At 51.7% G+C, this 15,503-nt stretch overlaps 1 protein-coding gene across 7 annotated transcripts in view; it reads left to right on the forward strand.

Moving 5' to 3' along the window:
* The window catches only part of LAT2 (linker for activation of T cells family member 2), a 43,150-nt gene that overhangs the window by 8,938 nt on the left and 18,709 nt on the right, over positions 1–15,503 (forward strand). For 6 of the 7 annotated variants that reach the window (XR_016347683.1, XR_016347682.1, XM_025177984.3 and 3 more), the window contains exons 2-7: positions 3,035–3,110; positions 4,456–4,495; positions 8,636–8,679; positions 12,248–12,302; positions 13,805–13,842; positions 15,434–15,472. Coding sequence is in view for 5 of the 7 variants with exons in the window: in XM_025177984.3 (XP_025033769.3) it covers positions 3,035–3,110; positions 4,456–4,495; positions 8,636–8,679; positions 12,248–12,302; positions 13,805–13,842; positions 15,434–15,472 (292 nt within the window). In the remaining 2 variants the exon portion in view is untranslated. Of the gene's footprint in view, positions 1–3,034; positions 3,142–4,455; positions 4,496–8,635; positions 8,680–12,247; positions 12,303–13,804; positions 13,843–15,433; positions 15,473–15,503 lie in introns of all 7 variants that reach the window. The other variant, XM_089772227.1, reaches the window with a different exon arrangement.

Below are 15,503 nucleotides of genomic sequence, written 5' to 3' on the forward strand. Positions count from 1 at the left end.
CAAAGTCACTAGCTCCTTGGGGAAAAGCTTCTCTCTCTCGCCAGCTGATGTTACCTCCCCCACCTTGTCCGCTGTAGCCAAGGGGATTGCTGGGAGCTGTCCTCTGCGGGGCGGTCGGGGTGTAGGGGAGAGATGTACAAAAGCAAGGGCCTGTCCAGACCCTTGCCTTCCAGAAGGCAGCGAGGGCACGAATGGTTTCCACCCTGTCACTGGGCTGGCCACAGAAGCATGGAAACGTCCTCACGTTCCCTGTGTAGACGGAAAGGCCTGCCAAAGTGGAACGAGTCAGGTGGAAACTCTCGGTGGAAGATGCTTTTGTGGTGACGGCCGGGAGCTTTGAGATGGACCAATCCAATCCCAGAGGAGCAGAGGGGAGCCAAGTGGCTGCAAACGGATAAGGATCAATACTGCCCTCTGCAATGACACGCTGGCCTTAATGTTGTTGCACCTGGGTGGCCAGCGATATAGGGCCGCGGTGCCCCGGCACCAGGAATATTCCTGGCCTGGGGCTGAGCTCCATCAAAACTCATCACCTGGCCCTGTGTTCCCCCAGCCCGGCCCTGCCCCATGTACTCCTCCCATGTTTCTCCTGGCCCCGACTGCCCCCCCCCCCCCCGGGCGATTTAAAATGCTGAGGGGCGGGGGGAGCCTGCTGCCACCACTGGCAGCACAATGGGACTAGAGTTGCTGGCTCGCCCCAGCTGTGGGCGTGAGCATCCCTGTGGCCGTGAGGGGTGGGGTCTCCATGCTGTGTGCTGCCCCGCAGCACGGACGCCCAACCCAGCCACAGGGATGCACATGCTGGACGCTGCAGGGGGTGAGTGGCCAGAAGCCCTTTTAACCCGGCTGCTCTGGTGGTGACGGCAGCAGGTGCCCTGTGGGGCCTTTTCACATATCTGGGAGGGCAAGGGAGACTGGAGGGCACCCAGCGGGTGTGTGGGGGGGGAGGGGCAGCAGCACCTAAAACCCTCTGACCCTCTAGGAGCCAGAGGGGGGTGCCCCCGGTAAGTGTGATACCCCCATCCACGCCAGCCACACACTCCACTCCCTCCAGAGCCTCCCCCTTCTCCCCATACCCCTGTCCTGCCCCCAAACTTTCTCCAGAGCTGGCCCCCTCTCCGCAACTGCTCCCCCAGGCCAGAGTCAGCACCCCGACTCTACCCCGGAGCCTGCCTCCTGCACCCACATTCCCTCCCCGCGCCCGCACCCCTCCCCAACCCAAATGCTTTCTCAGAGCCTTAGGCAGGGGATGGGGAGTGCGAGTGGGAGAGGGGTGAAGGCGTTCTGGGCACCCAGTGTGCAAACCGGTCGCCCTGTGTGTGCGTGCTTGGCAAGTCGGGGGCATTGGCAGGACTTGCGGGCTGATGGCAGGGATGGCTGATAGACGCTGCTCTAATAGGGAGAGGTGACTGCAGGTTGTACCTCTCGAGGCCGGCACCCTCAGGAGCCGCACCAGAGAATTTGCCGGAGCTGAGGAAGGCAATATCATCTAGCAGCATTTCCAGCCCTTCCGCTGCTCTAGGAAGAGGCTAGGGGCGACTTAGAGCTACATAACAGCACAGAACACTGAGGCAGGACTGGGGGCTGTAAACAACTTGAGAGGAGCGCAGGGAACTTGGCCATGCCCATGACAAGCGGACACCCGGCTCACTAAAATTGTGCCTCCTAGAGAGGTTCAACCTGTAATAATCCCTGCAGGCCCGCGGCAGCTTCTGCTGCTCTTTGAGTTCCGGTGTGGCAGTCAGCAAGCAAATGTCCGTCTCTAGGCGATCGTCAGCCTGAAGACAGCACCGTCCTTTCCACCTGCTTTGCCCTGCCCCCAGTAGGGCTGGTGAGGGCCCATTAGAGCGGGAAGTGTTGGATGCTGAGGTAATGGGGCGGTTGACGTGTCTTGGGTGCATTTTTTCCAACCTCCACCTGGGCACGGTGGCTGTAAAATGCTACCCGTGGCGAGAGCGAATACCTCTGATTAGGGAGCATTTTACACCCACTTCATGTAGGTAGAGTTCCAGGCAGGGGAGAATCCGGCCTTCTATTTTCTCTAGCCCAGGCTCACCATACAGAGCTCGTTAAGGCTGAAATCCAAGCAACAGAGAATCAACGAGAAAGAGGGGGAAATATTTGTTGTCAAAGCAGGGACATAGCCACGGGTGGGCTTGAGTGGACTGTGACCTGCCCCCCTCCCCCGTGCACCCAGGGCTTCAACTGGAGCAGGTATACCAGTGCTTACCCCAGCTTGACCCGTGCTGCAGCCAGGAAGTGGGGTCAGGACACTGGGGCCTACCCCCCCCCCATCACTGCCTGCCTACCCGAAGTTGGGTACCTTTCTGGCTACGCCATGGGGTCAACACACTGTGTTAAGGGATACGGCAGCAGAGGCCCCACATTTTGAGCCGTTTAAAAGCAGAAAAAGTGCTGGTGAATACAGTGCAGAGAACTCCGCTGCATTCACCGGGGCGAGGACGGGCTGGTCTTCCCATCTCTGAGCTCTGTGCTGCTAGGAAACCTGCCCTGCCCTCCGTTGCCTTGTCTCCTGGGTGGTTTTTATGAACCATATTACAGGGTGGCTTCGTGGCCTGGGAGTTGTCCTGGGAGTCAGAAAATCCAGGTTCTTTTTCTGCTTCTTCTGCTGACCTCCTGGGTGATCTGGGCAAGCCATGATCTTGGCATGTGCCTCAGTTTTCCCATCTGTAAAATGGAGATGATGATTATTTTGAATGGCTTGTGCTAGGTGCTCGCCAAATGCTTAAGGAGTGTCTAAGGCCCTCACAATCTAACCGCAAAGGTCAGGGAAAGGGGGACTGAGAAAAAACTTCTAAACAATCTAACGACCGTGCTTTGACCCCTTTGAGAAGCACTTTCCGCTCTGTGGGTGAAGGGAGGGAAGGGTTTGGCTCTTCGTCGAAAAACTAGCTGAGCAGGCATGAAATTGGTCTTGTTTGTGCTCAAACCGTCCCAGCCACAGACGTTGCCTGTGGCTGACGCTGCTGACAGGTTGAGTTGATATTTTCCTCCTCTGCTACGTGTGTTTCAGGCTGGACCTCCGCCGAGCAATGAGCCAAGCGGAGCTGCTCTGGGCGGCGGCCTCGCTGCTGCTCCTGGGGGCCCTGGTGAGCATGTGCATGAAGTGTCAGCGTTCTGGTAAGACCTGCTCCCCTGGCCTTGAATTAGGGGCACATTGAGCCTGAGGAAATCCCACCTTGCCCTGTCTGCTTGCCGAATGCCGGACGGCTACGCATGCCCCTGCGGCCCCCGTGTGCCGGGCATGCTGGTGCCTCTCCTCAGGAGGCTCTGCAGAATAAATAGCAGGAGAAGAGGGGAGATGCGGAGGGGAAGGGGAGGTTTGCCTGAGCGTGACGGCTTGGCCGCTGCAGAGACGGTTCCTCCAGGATCGAGCTGAGCCTCGATTCTGGAGGGAGCTAAGCGGGGCCCTGAGCAGAGTGGGATTTTTGAAAGCACCGAACGCCTGTTGGTTTCACAGAGTTCATGCCAAGGTGCTTTTGAAAATTCTACCTTTGAAAATCTGGCCCTCAGTGTCCCTGTCTGTGAAATGGGGATAAGAGCAGGCCCTGAGCTACAGGAGGGTGTGACGGGCAGGAAAGGAACATTTGTGAGACTCTCCAACCTTCCAGAGCCTCTAAGAAATGAGACATTCAGTTGCAAGATGCCCAGTACCTTTCCCCTCCTATGCAAGTCACCAGGAATGGAGGCTACTCAGCCCCACAAGGGAGCAGACCCTTGGCGAATGTTACTGAAAGTGATGCTCTAAGTTTGCTGCTAGGCAGACTCACGTGGCTGGGTTAAATTGCGTTCAGCGCTGTTAGACCAGGGTCTGATTCGACTCATTCTGGTTCCAGTCCCCTAGATGTTGTTAAAACATCCCTCAGTTGGCCAATGGGACAACAACTTTGTCACACGCTCTGTCCTGGACCTGGCTGCAGGTTTGATGGAGGCGTTTCTTGAACTGTTCTCCACTTCCTGTTTCAGTCTAATACTCCAACGCTATGTCTACACTGGCGGCTTCTTGCGCAAGAACACGTCCACACTGCCATGCGAGCTGTGCTTTTGCGCAAGAGTGTCCATCGCAGTGTGGACGCTCTCTTGCGCAAGAAAGCTCCGATGGCCATTTTAGCCACAGGGCTTTCTTGCGCAAGAAATCCCTGCCGAGCGTCCACACTGCCCTCTTGTGCAAGAGGGCTTACACCTGTTAAAAAAGTGTAGCTCTTGCACAAGAAGCCCTCTCTTACCACGCCCTACTGTAAATTTCCTTGTGCAAGAGTGGGCAGGCACTGTGGACGCTCTGCGGATTCTTGTGCAAGAACGGCCATACTTGCGTAAGAAGACGCGAGTGTCGACATAACCCAAGTGCCTGCAGTTCTTTTCCATGCATGTTGCCCGTTTTGGTCCTCTTTCTGCTCTTGCATCCCTAAGTCACCCTTTCTGATCTTCTTCCAGCTACTAAACGAGACAAGAAGCTGAGCAAGCACAGGAGTCGGTGAGTTGCCCTTCACACTCCCACTATTTCCCCCCAGAGGTCCTTAAAGAGAGGAGATTAGAGCTCACGTAGCAGCTAGGATCGGCGCTCGAGGCACCCCAGGTGTCAGGCCCGTATGCAGGAATTTCTGGGGGGTGTGTGCATTTTTTGTAAATGTGGACTGCACGTTTTTCAAATACGAAGGCATTCAAAATACTTGAGCAAAAGTGTGCAAAATGCTCGTGCAAAAGTGTGCAAAATACTCATGCAAGTGTGCATAAGAGAGGTTGATGAAAATTCTGGAAAAAATTGCAATGACAATAAATTGATTTTGCTATAACGTACTAAAAATGCATACAGTGATAAAGGTTTTATAGAAATTACCTTCAGGGACACAGCAGGCAGTGCGGCCACCATGGCTCCCTCGGCTGCCTCAGCCTGCTTCTGCTCAGCGAGGCCAGCACTGGGTGAATGTGGGCGGGGCTTCCGGCCAGCACCTGGGATGCTCCTCGCAGGTAGGGGGCGCCATTCTCCCTGCCCTGCTGCACTGACACTGGTCCTGCCAGCCCATCCCCCCACAACAGTGCACTCTCCTCCCACATCCTCCTAACATAAAAGGTTTTGGCCCGGGGCCCAACTGGCTCAATGCAAACCTTTCCGTGGACCACCAGTTGCTAATGGAAACGTGCTGTTAATTACATAATTACGCCATTTTGGTAGTGCTGCAGCTGGGGAGAACAGTTTAATTCACCCCGTAAGAAAGCAAATATTAACTGAATTATTCAACAGACCAAGTTATTCACTTTAACTTTCTTATGCTTTGTCAAACTTCATTTGAAATGAAGTAAATTATTAACTTATGTCCAACACAAAAGGTTCCCCTGTTTTCTTTATTTATGGCAGGGGTGGGGAACCTTTTTTGGGTCAGAGGCCACTGACCCACAGAAAAATCAGTTGGAGACCATACAAGTGAGGAAGAAAAAAACCCTGTGGCCCTTAACTGAGACACTTTATTCCTCTAGCACTTCAGCCCTACTAGACAGGGAAGTGCAGGGGTTCCCATAGGTCAAATTTACTCTTCTGGTGTTCCAAGGTTAGTGGATTTTGTGGACGCCCTGAGGCTCTGGGGTTGGGACAAAAATGGGGGCTGCTGGCAAGGAGAATGGGGTTGCAGGATGTGAGAAGGAGATGGGCTGAAGAAGGGGGTGAGGGTGCAAGATGTGTCTGGAGGTATAGGAGGGGTGAGGCGCAGGGACTGGATGGGAGGTAGGGTGCAGGAGCAGGCTGGGAGTAGCATGTCTGGTCACGGGGAAAGGTGCAGAAGCAGGCTGGGGGAAGGGTGCAGGCATGGGTTGGAGGTGGGTGTCTGGCCAGGGGGGAAGAAGCAGAGTGAAGGGGGCAGGAGCAGGCTATGGGTGCAGGGTCTTGAGGGCGGGGTGTGGGGGGGGGGAGGTGCGGGGTTCTGCACGTAAGGGGGTGGTGGGGCACTTGCCTTCGTGTCCCACGCTGGTCCCAGGCATGGCCTCCTGTTGCTTCCATTGGCAGGATTCCAACCAGCTATGGGGAAAGCCTCCAGGCCAGTGTTTCTTAAACTTTTTAAGACTGAGAAACACCAAACAATAATTTTTTTTATGAGGACCACCAAGGATTTTTTGTTAAGCAAAAAAAAAAAAAAAAAAAAGTTGGAGGGAAGGGTTGGGGGGAAAGTTATTGAGGGAAAAAAAAGTCAGCTGCCCCTTTAAGGGTGGCCACTTTGAATTCTGTTGTTCTCCACGGCACACCTCTGACTGCCTCGTGGCACACTGGTGCGCTGCGGTACACAGTTTAAGAAACACTGCTCCAGGCAGTATGCCCGTGTGCTGCTGTTCCTCCAGCCTGGGGAGGGGAAGTGCTTCTTCTTCATGAGCCAAATCATGCAGAAAAGCTTGGGACTTTCCCCACGCAGGGAGCCAGCGCTGGTGCTCCAACTTTGTGCGGGAGGAGGGAGGGCGAGGCTGGAACACCAGCACAGGCGCCCCACTGCAGGGGGAAGGAGGGAGGCTGAGCTAAAGGCGTGGACCCCTGTTCTGACAGAGCCCCCTCATGCTTACTTGGGGGACCATAAGGGGTGCGTCCCCCTGCATCCCCCCATGCATAAGGGTCTGGCTGTGCACATACTAGGAATTCTGGAGGTGAGAAATAGCTGCCCCAGAACAAGAGTGACAGTGCACAATCCCATAGTGGCCAAGAACATCGAATGGATCAGAGACACAGGCACGCTACCGAGTGCCTTAGAAAGAATAACATGAAACTAAATGGCGAGCTGTGAGTTGGGGCCCAAACGACGTCCCGATGGGTTTTAATAAGAATTTTGGATGAGTAAGAGGTAGAGGAGCAAATGAGTATGTTGCAAAACGGTGCCACCACCTTGATCTATACTAGGATTAAGGTAGATTAACAACTTTATTAATTACAAAAAAACCTGTATTTAAGCAATAAAAATATGTGCACGTTAATAACATATGCTAGCATTAAATTACTCCCCGAAAAGGTCAGCTAAGAAACAAAACATGAGTTCTCACACACATTCACCCGTATACACACCCTTGTTTCCTTCAGTAACAGATAAACCACAAGTAGAACAATTAGAGAGAAAAGAAAAAACCCTGGCTGTTAACGTCTCCCTGCCTTTGGCAGCACAACTAACATGCTGCAAAGGGCTCAGGTAGGAACTACGTTTGGCCACCGTTGTAGGCTCCTGCCCCATTTAAAAATTTCAAAGGCTTTAGGTGGGATGATTGGCAATTGATGGAGAAGCTACCACAGGGCTCTGTCCCTCAGAACCTGTCTGGGGTTAGCGAGACGTCCTCTCTTGCTGAAATGAAACCAAGCGCCTGGATGTATTCCTGGTCCTGAGACGTCAGTAGCAAAATGGCCACTGAGTTCAGTGGGGTTGAGATTTCAGAGTCAATTGCGAGAGCTGTTTATTTGCAACCCAAGTGACACACCTACCCCAACCCGCCCACCCTGACACAGCGTCACAAGGAACCTGACCAGGTACTTTGGCTGCAAACACCACCAATCAGCCCCAGGCTGCAGCTAGAGGAACGGGGCTGATGAGAACGAAGAAAAAGGAAGTGATCTGCTGTCTGTTGGATGAATAGCTGCACTCCTGGGAGAAAGATGGGGAGATTTTCGAGAGTACAAAGGGGAGTTGTGTGCCCAACACCCGTTGAAAGCCCAAGAGTTGAAAGCCAGAAGGGACTGCCTCATCCTTTGGTCTGAGCTCCTGCCTATCATAGGCCACCGACGTCTGCCAGCATCCGCACACTAACCCCAGCAACCGAAATGAGAGTCAAGTGTTAGAGCCTTAACCAGTAGGTGTCACAGGGTGAGAATAGGAGGAGCATCAGTGCCAGAGGGCAGGGTAATGATTAAGTGAGCTAGAACTAGATAATCCTAGCAAGTGGCCCGCACCCCACAATGCAGCGGAAGGTCCAACCACTGCCAATCTGACGTGTGGGGAAATTCCTTCCCAGCCTCCAGTGGGGTGATCATGTGACCCTGAGCATGTGAGCAAGAACCGGCCAGCCAAGTGCCCGAGAGTCAGAACCCTTGGTTCCGCCTCAAAGCCCCGTCCCGTCCTGTCCAACGTCCCATCTCCAGCTGCGATCAGCCCTGATGCTTCAGTGGAAGGAGACCAGCACCCTAAGGTTGCCAGATGGTTTCAACAAAAATACAGGACACACTTGACATGAGATCGCAATAGACATGACATCTTATTTAGAAAATACCGGACAGTTCTATTTTCTCAATTTGTGAATTTTTTTGACCACAAGTTTGTTTGCTAAAAATGCTGTTTCGGTCAACCCCAAAATGTGTGGGAATGTGGCAGGATGTCACCAAATCACTTTGGCCAGGGAGGCTCCATTCAGAACATACCCAGAGGGGAGGACGAGAAGGAGAAGATGGCAGTGGTGCCTTTTGTGTTCTGTGACCAGGATGCTCTCCAGACAATGCCTTGTCACTGGACCATGGGGTATTTGGGCTGGCCTGCTGTGCAATGTAACCCTCATCTTTCCTTAGGCGCCACTTTCATTGCCTTGTGACATCTGACTCCCCATCGGCAGGTTTTTCTCATTACTGCATATTGTGTTGGCCAAACTTTCCCTATATTTTCAGGCATGAAAACCAGCAGGGATTTGAGGTGATCCGATCCTATTCAAGTGAGTATGCATTTCTACAAAGCGCTGTACCTGGAAGAATCTTGTTGCTACAACGTACGGGCCGAGTTTTTCAGGTTACAGTTTTTGCAAGGATACCAATTTGTCTCCCCTCCCTCCCCCGCCCTTCCCTTCACGCCAGCATCCCGCAGTGCAGAGAAGTGAATTCCTGTCTCTCAGAATAAGGCATTCCAGCCAGGAGAGCAGTGAAGGCCCAACTGACAGAAGCAGAGCCTGAGAATTTCAAAGCAGACTTAAGTGCCTGCTTGAGATTTAGGTGTCGGACGCCCCTGAACACCTTGAAAATCTCAGCTGAAATATTTAGCACCCCAAAGAATCTCTATCGTGAATCTGTATCTGGTCAACATATTGGTGTAGGTGACAGGGTCCCTGCTCCTCAGAGTTAAAACTGCCCCACAAATGACTCATTTATCGTTGCTCTGACACTGCTTCCTGCAGCGCATTTGGTTACAGGCTGACCTTTTGATTTCACCCTAACTGAGCCACCGACTGGGTGGGTTATTAAAGGTCATCGTAAACAAACAACGTGCGGGAAGCCAAGCACTGCAGTCGATCTAAGTCCTTAGACCATCCCGAGTGCAGTAATATCACAGCCCCATCACGTGGCCCCTTGTTCCTTTGAGTCACCTGGGGGCGGGGGGACCTTTCATTTTGATCTTTGCTTCCCTCTCCTGCTGCCCTTCTTTCTTTTTTCCCTTTCCTTTGTCTTGCTTTACATTTTCTAGTCTCTTTCCAGAATTTTAATTATTTTCCCCTCTTCTCTTTATTTCTCCTGTGCTACCATCTTCTGCTACCGCCTCCCATTCCCCCCTCTTTGGCTGCGGCTAGACTGGCAAGATTTTCCGCAAAAGCAGCTGCTTTTGTGCAAAAACTTGCCAGCTGTTTACACTGGCCGCTTGAATTTGCGCAGGAGCACTGACTTTGTAATGTACAAAATCAGAGCTTCTTGCGCAAATACTTTCACACTCCCGCTCGGGAAAAAGCCCTCTTGCACAAGAATACTTGCGGAAGAGGGCCAGCATAGACAGGGAAGGACTGTTTTGCGCAGAAAAGCCCCAATGGCAAAAATGGCCACCGGAGCTTTCTTGTGCAAAATTGCGCCTAGACTGGCCACAGATGCTTTTGCGCAAAAGCACTTTTTGCACAAAAGCATCCTGCCAATCCAGACGCGCTTTTGCAGAAATACTTTTAACGGAAAAACTTTTCTGTTAAAAGTATTTCCGCACAATCATGCCAGTCTAGACACAGCCTTTCTGTTTGGGTTGGGAGGAAAAGCAATCGGAAAGAAAGAAACAAGGAGGGGGATTTGGGCAAAGGAGTCGCACAGTCTGGAGCTGGCTACTGAGGAAGTTCTGTCGTCTGGTTCTTGAGGCGGTTTCCTAGCGACTGGCCACTTGGGAGAGTGTCAGGCTGAGAGAGGGGAAAGTGTTGTGGGTAGCAGGAGCCAGTCCCAGGGAGGGCATAGGACTGACACTTCGGAACGTGACTGGCGTGCTCGGGGCTGCTATTAAAATAAGCAAAGCGCTGTGGGATTGGCTTTTGTGGAACTGGCCCTGTTGGACCCGGAGCCAATTGCATGTCATGTCTCAATAGTGAATTGCAGTAAGGCAGTGTACAGAGCATCCTGGCCATGTCCGTGCTGGACCCCTGGCCAGCTGCAGCAGGAAGGTGAATACCTTTTGCAGCCCTTAGTGTCTCCAGCCGCAATGAGAAGAGCAGAGGGGGGAACAGGCTGCAAAGTGACGCGAGGGTCTGACCACCAGGCTCCTGTCAGCGGCGCCGGCGGGGAGCTGAGTTTTCTCTCCACTTTGGTGCTCGTGTACATCCGGGTGCTGATCTCGGAGACCTGAAAGGGGATGCGGTTTGCTGTGAATGCAAATGCAACCGAACTCTGGGCGTACACTATGGATTGCTGGCATTGGAGTCCAGGGCGCAGACTTCCCCAGCAGCTGGAGGGCAACAGTACCGTCTGGGAACAGCCTAGAAGGAATGGATTGGGGTCATCTCCGTAGTTTTCCATTGACTCCTGCAGTGTCTTTAAAATAGGACACGGATAAATAAGGGTCAGCTGTAACCAATGCTGTGCAGCGCTCCAGTCAGAGGAGCTGTCCAATGAGTGCTATTTCTATTGTCCAATGGAATGTGTTCCTAGCCAGAGAAGGATTGACGCAGAAAGGATAGCCTAGTGGTTACAGCAGCCGCCTGGGAAGTGAGAAAACTTAATTCCCTTCTCTGCCACAAATTCCGTAGGGGTATATCTACACTGCGCAGCTATTTCAGGATACCGGAGATATCCCAAAATTGCTACCCCGCGTCTTAACAGGCCGCCCATTATTTTGAAAAATATTTCCACGAGGATAATAATTCCATGAGGGTTAAGGGATGCAGGAGCGTACTGGCAATCAAAATAGGCCCAGGAAATGGATTGAGAACGGCCCTCTCCATAACGCCCTTCCTGCGTGCCCATCAAGCCCCGCCCCCTGCATCATGCGGCACAGGTGGCGGGTTGGGATCTGTGTGCCGCATACAGCGCAGACATGGAGCCACTCAGAGTGAGGGGCAACGGCGTGTGGACATGACGGCCCACCGGGAAATTCCTGGTATCCCGCCAGGCCAGTCCGCCCCTGCAGGGATGTCTCAAAATAGCACGTTATTTCGCAATTTGGCGCTGTGTAGACATGCCACATTTCAAAATATGCGATTTTGAAATAGAATAAAAATAAGAGACACAATTTGCGTAGCACAAATCGAGTATGTTATTTCAAGTTCAGGGTGAAGTGTAGCCGCACCCTATGTGAGCTAAGGCAAGTAACTTAGTAGCTCTAGGCCCCAGTTTTTAGTCTGTACAATGTTGGGGTAATAGCAATTCCCAGCTTCACTTGGCTACCAGAGTGAGTGGGGGCAGAGAAATCCTTACTACAGACATCTAGAGCTGGGAAGCGGTTTTTATGGTGCGGAGAGAAATGAATTTAAAGTAAACAAAAGTAGACTGCCCAACTTTCATTGACTAATACTTTGTCTTTCTGCAGCACCTTCATCCAAGGAAGAGAGTGAGGGTTTTTAAGCAGTGATCAAGGCCAAACCATCTAAGGAATCTTTAACACGATCTAGGACAATGATAGATGCAACCAAACCTTAGGAGAAGTTGCTATTGGAGCATCTAGGAGAAGTCCGATCTATCATTTGTAGAGAGTGGCCGTCTATATAAAAGATCTGCTAGCAACCTGGGGGTGAAAGCTCACACAGATCTGGAGAAAATGTCAGATAACTTGCAGGGGGAATAGGAACCAACTCAGCTATTAGGACTGGAGCTTCATCCAACATGTATTTGCTTATCCTGGTCTGTCCCTGTTGCTTGTAGACACAATGGCTTTCTGTAGTCATGTCCTTCCTTGGCCCATCCTATGCTTTTAGGGAGGTAATTGCAATAGTTTTGGATATGGTTTAAGCACATGCATGGAAATCTTTTGCTTTTGACTGCTCTGTGGTCAGTTTGAAAATGTCTCCCGTTTCTTTAACCCTCAACCTCTGGTTTTATTTTCCATGCCAGTGACAACGACAAGACAAGATCAAATGGAATGGCCGGAAAATATCCTACTAACGAGGTAGGTGACAAAATCAGATATTTCAGCAAAAACGTGAGTCCCTGGGTTCACCCAAAAGGTGAAGAAGTTGAAGATTTGGGCCCACCTCTGGAGTTGGAGACCGTGGGATGGTCTATATTTAATGTATTGCTTATTCTTGCATTATGTTCTAAATCTTCTTGATACCTGGCTTCCAACTGTGTTTATAGCACCCACTAGCCTGAATTCTTAAAGCTAAGTGGAGGAAGGAGCTGTCATTGCAGGCAAATTGTGCAGGAGACACTTGACTGTAACCAGTCTGACATAGTGAAGCCTGGACAAACCGATAGGGAACCTACATGGCAGAAATATTGCGGCTCAATTGCATGTGTGTATCCAAATCTTGGATCCCATTCCAAATACTGTACCCCAATTCCCATTTGTTAGTGCTCAAAGTGTCTCCTAGTGCATAGCACCACCAGGGAGAGCTCTGTGCTGGGATGGTGACAGATTTCACTGGGCCCTGGGCAATGTGTATGTGGGAGGGGCTTAGCTCTGGGACCCCGGGAAGGGGCAGGGTCTCAGGCAGACGGGGCAAGGGATGAGCCTCGTCCAAGCCAGCCCTCAGTGCCATCTGGACTGTGCTATGTGGAGCTTTGGCAGCAATTTAAAGGGCCCGTCGCTCTGGCTGATGCTTTTACTGTGGCGATAGCAGTGGGGAGCCCCAGACGCTTTTAAATCACCAGGTCCTGAGGCAACCATCTCTTTGCCCTCCCTGTTGGCACCCCTGGCTCTGTGGACCATATTATGGATAGGGTTGCCAGGTGTCCGGTTTTGAACCGGGCAGTCTAGTATACTTGAGCTTTCTGTTTGGGAAAGAAATTGAGAAAATAGGAATGTCCGGTATTTTCTACCTAAGATGTCACGTAGATTGTGATGTGATGTCAAGTGTGTCCGGTATTTTTGTTGAAATACCATCAGGCAACCCTAATTATGGATTACGCAGCCCATTTGTTGGGGGTGCCTCTAATAGGTAGGTCCCTACCAAATTCAGTATCTTTTGGTCAATTTCAGAGTCCATAAATTCCATGATTTCAGCCATTGGGGGGGGGGGGTTGTGGTGTTGTCGGTGGGGTTGTGGTATTGCTGCCCTTGCTTCTGTGCTGCTGCTGGTGAGCTGGTGTCTTCAGAACCGGGTGCCTGCCCAGCAGCTGCCATTCTCTGCCCCCCTAAAATAACCTTGTGACCCTCTCTTCCACAACTCCCTTTTGGTTAAGGCCCCCAATTGGAGAAATGCTGGTCTCCCCCATGAGAGTAAGAGCACACCAGACCAGATGCCAAGTGGGAGAGACCAGGTTTCATGGTCTGTGACATGTTTTTCATGGCCATGAATTTGGTAATAGCCCATATTTAATCTGGTGATTAGAAACGAGATTTTTTGCTGCTGTCCAGTGTGAATGGCTAGTATTCCAGGCACAGACCAGCACTGCGGGAGAAATGGTATTTGCAGGAATCTGTTACATTAATAAGTTGTTCTCTTTCAGGAAAACCAGTAAGGACCTCCAGGCCACAAGTACAGAAGGTAGGTATTTATACAAAGGCATCCATTTCTTTCCACCTTTTGTTATCTGTCCTGCATGGATTTTCACCCCAATCCAAAATTAGTAAATGTTTATTATTAAGGATGTTAAAATTAGTTTAATCAACGAATCGAATAGCCGCGGCAATTTCCATCGACTATTCGATTAGTCGATAAGGGCGCTTGCACTTTCAAATGTAGCAAGAGCCCACTGGTCTGTTGCTACACTTCACAGTGCCATGCGGTGTTCCGCCTTTGAAATGTACACGAAACCCAGCAGGGGCTCTTGTGCATTTCGAAGACTGAAACGTGGCACGGAGCTTGGAGTTGTGGAGGGAACTCTGTCCCCCGCTGGCCCCAGGCTCCATGCGGCGCTTCCACTTGGCAATGTACAAGAGCCCCAGCAGGAAGTCCTGTACATTTCCAAGGTGGACCACCACCACTGTGTCCCTACCTCCTCCCATGGAGCTGGAGCTGCAGGGAGCCGGCTTTTAAGCCAGCTCCCCCGAGCATCCCCTCCTCTTCCCGCCCTTTGCTGCTACTTTCCAGGTTCATCTGCCCCCTGCACTCCCCAGCCAGAGCGAGGAATGCAGCAAAGTGAACACGTTCCCCTTGCTCCCTGGTGAAGGGGAACAGCCAACAACGTTCCTGCACAAATTGAGGGGAGCTTCAGCCCCCTCCACTATGGGCGGCCAGTATGCTAGATGAGGGAAGGGAGTGGAGGGAGTTTTTGCTTCTTTGGCTCCCTGTGTAGCTAGGGTCCACTCACAAAAGCAGCTTGCCTGCCATGGCCTCCCAGGGTTCTGTCAACAGTTTTGAGGACCCCACAAATATTTAGTGAATTTATCCCCAACCCCTCTGTTGAAGTTGGTCTGCGATTATCCTCACTTTACTGAAGGGGAACTTGGACGCCAACGGTGAATGATATTCAAGCTCACACAGGAAGTCTGTCCTAGAACCAGGGCCGGCCCACAACATTTTGGCACCTGAGGCGGGGAGCTCAAATGACACCCCCATGTCCCCTCGCTTGGGCCAAAACGTTGAAAGGTCTCAATTCTCTGGGTCCTACTGGCACCTCTCCCAGTCTGGCACCTGAGGCAGCCGCCTCAGTTCGCCTCCTGGTAAGGCCAGCCCTGCCCAGAACTGCAATCGAAACAAGCTGTCCCGAGTCCCAGACCAAGACCTTGACCCTAGCACTAGACTCTCTATCCAGGAGTGGAGTTTAGCACGAGCTTTCTAGAGAAGCCGTTGTATTGCTCCTTTTGGTTTGGGCTCTAAGCTTCTGCTGCGATAGTGCGCTATCTTGAGTTTCTGTTTTGACTGCAGTGTAGCACTGGGCTGATGATGATAGTGATTCTTCCTCTCTCACCCCCAAATCTATTTCCTGGTTGGTGATCTTGGGTGGCTCTTCCCTTTAGTACATTTCCCCCAAATCGGTCCCTTGTTCCACAATCCATTATTTTCTTTCTTTCTATACTGTGCTCTATTTCAAATCTGGTGGCTCACTTGCCTCTGAATCTAATGCCATAGCCCCTGTACTTGCTGGCTAGCAAATCATGGCAACCATACAATATCAACATGTGCTCTCTTCTAGGTGACAATGGTGAGCCTAGATACCAGAATTTCATGAGAGGTAAGGGTCCACCTCCCTCCTGCAATGTAAT

Source organism: Pelodiscus sinensis, chromosome 21, assembly GCF_052426305.1.
Source record: "Pelodiscus sinensis isolate ZL-2025 chromosome 21, ASM5242630v1, whole genome shotgun sequence".
NCBI lineage: Eukaryota > Metazoa > Chordata > Testudines > Trionychidae > Pelodiscus > Pelodiscus sinensis.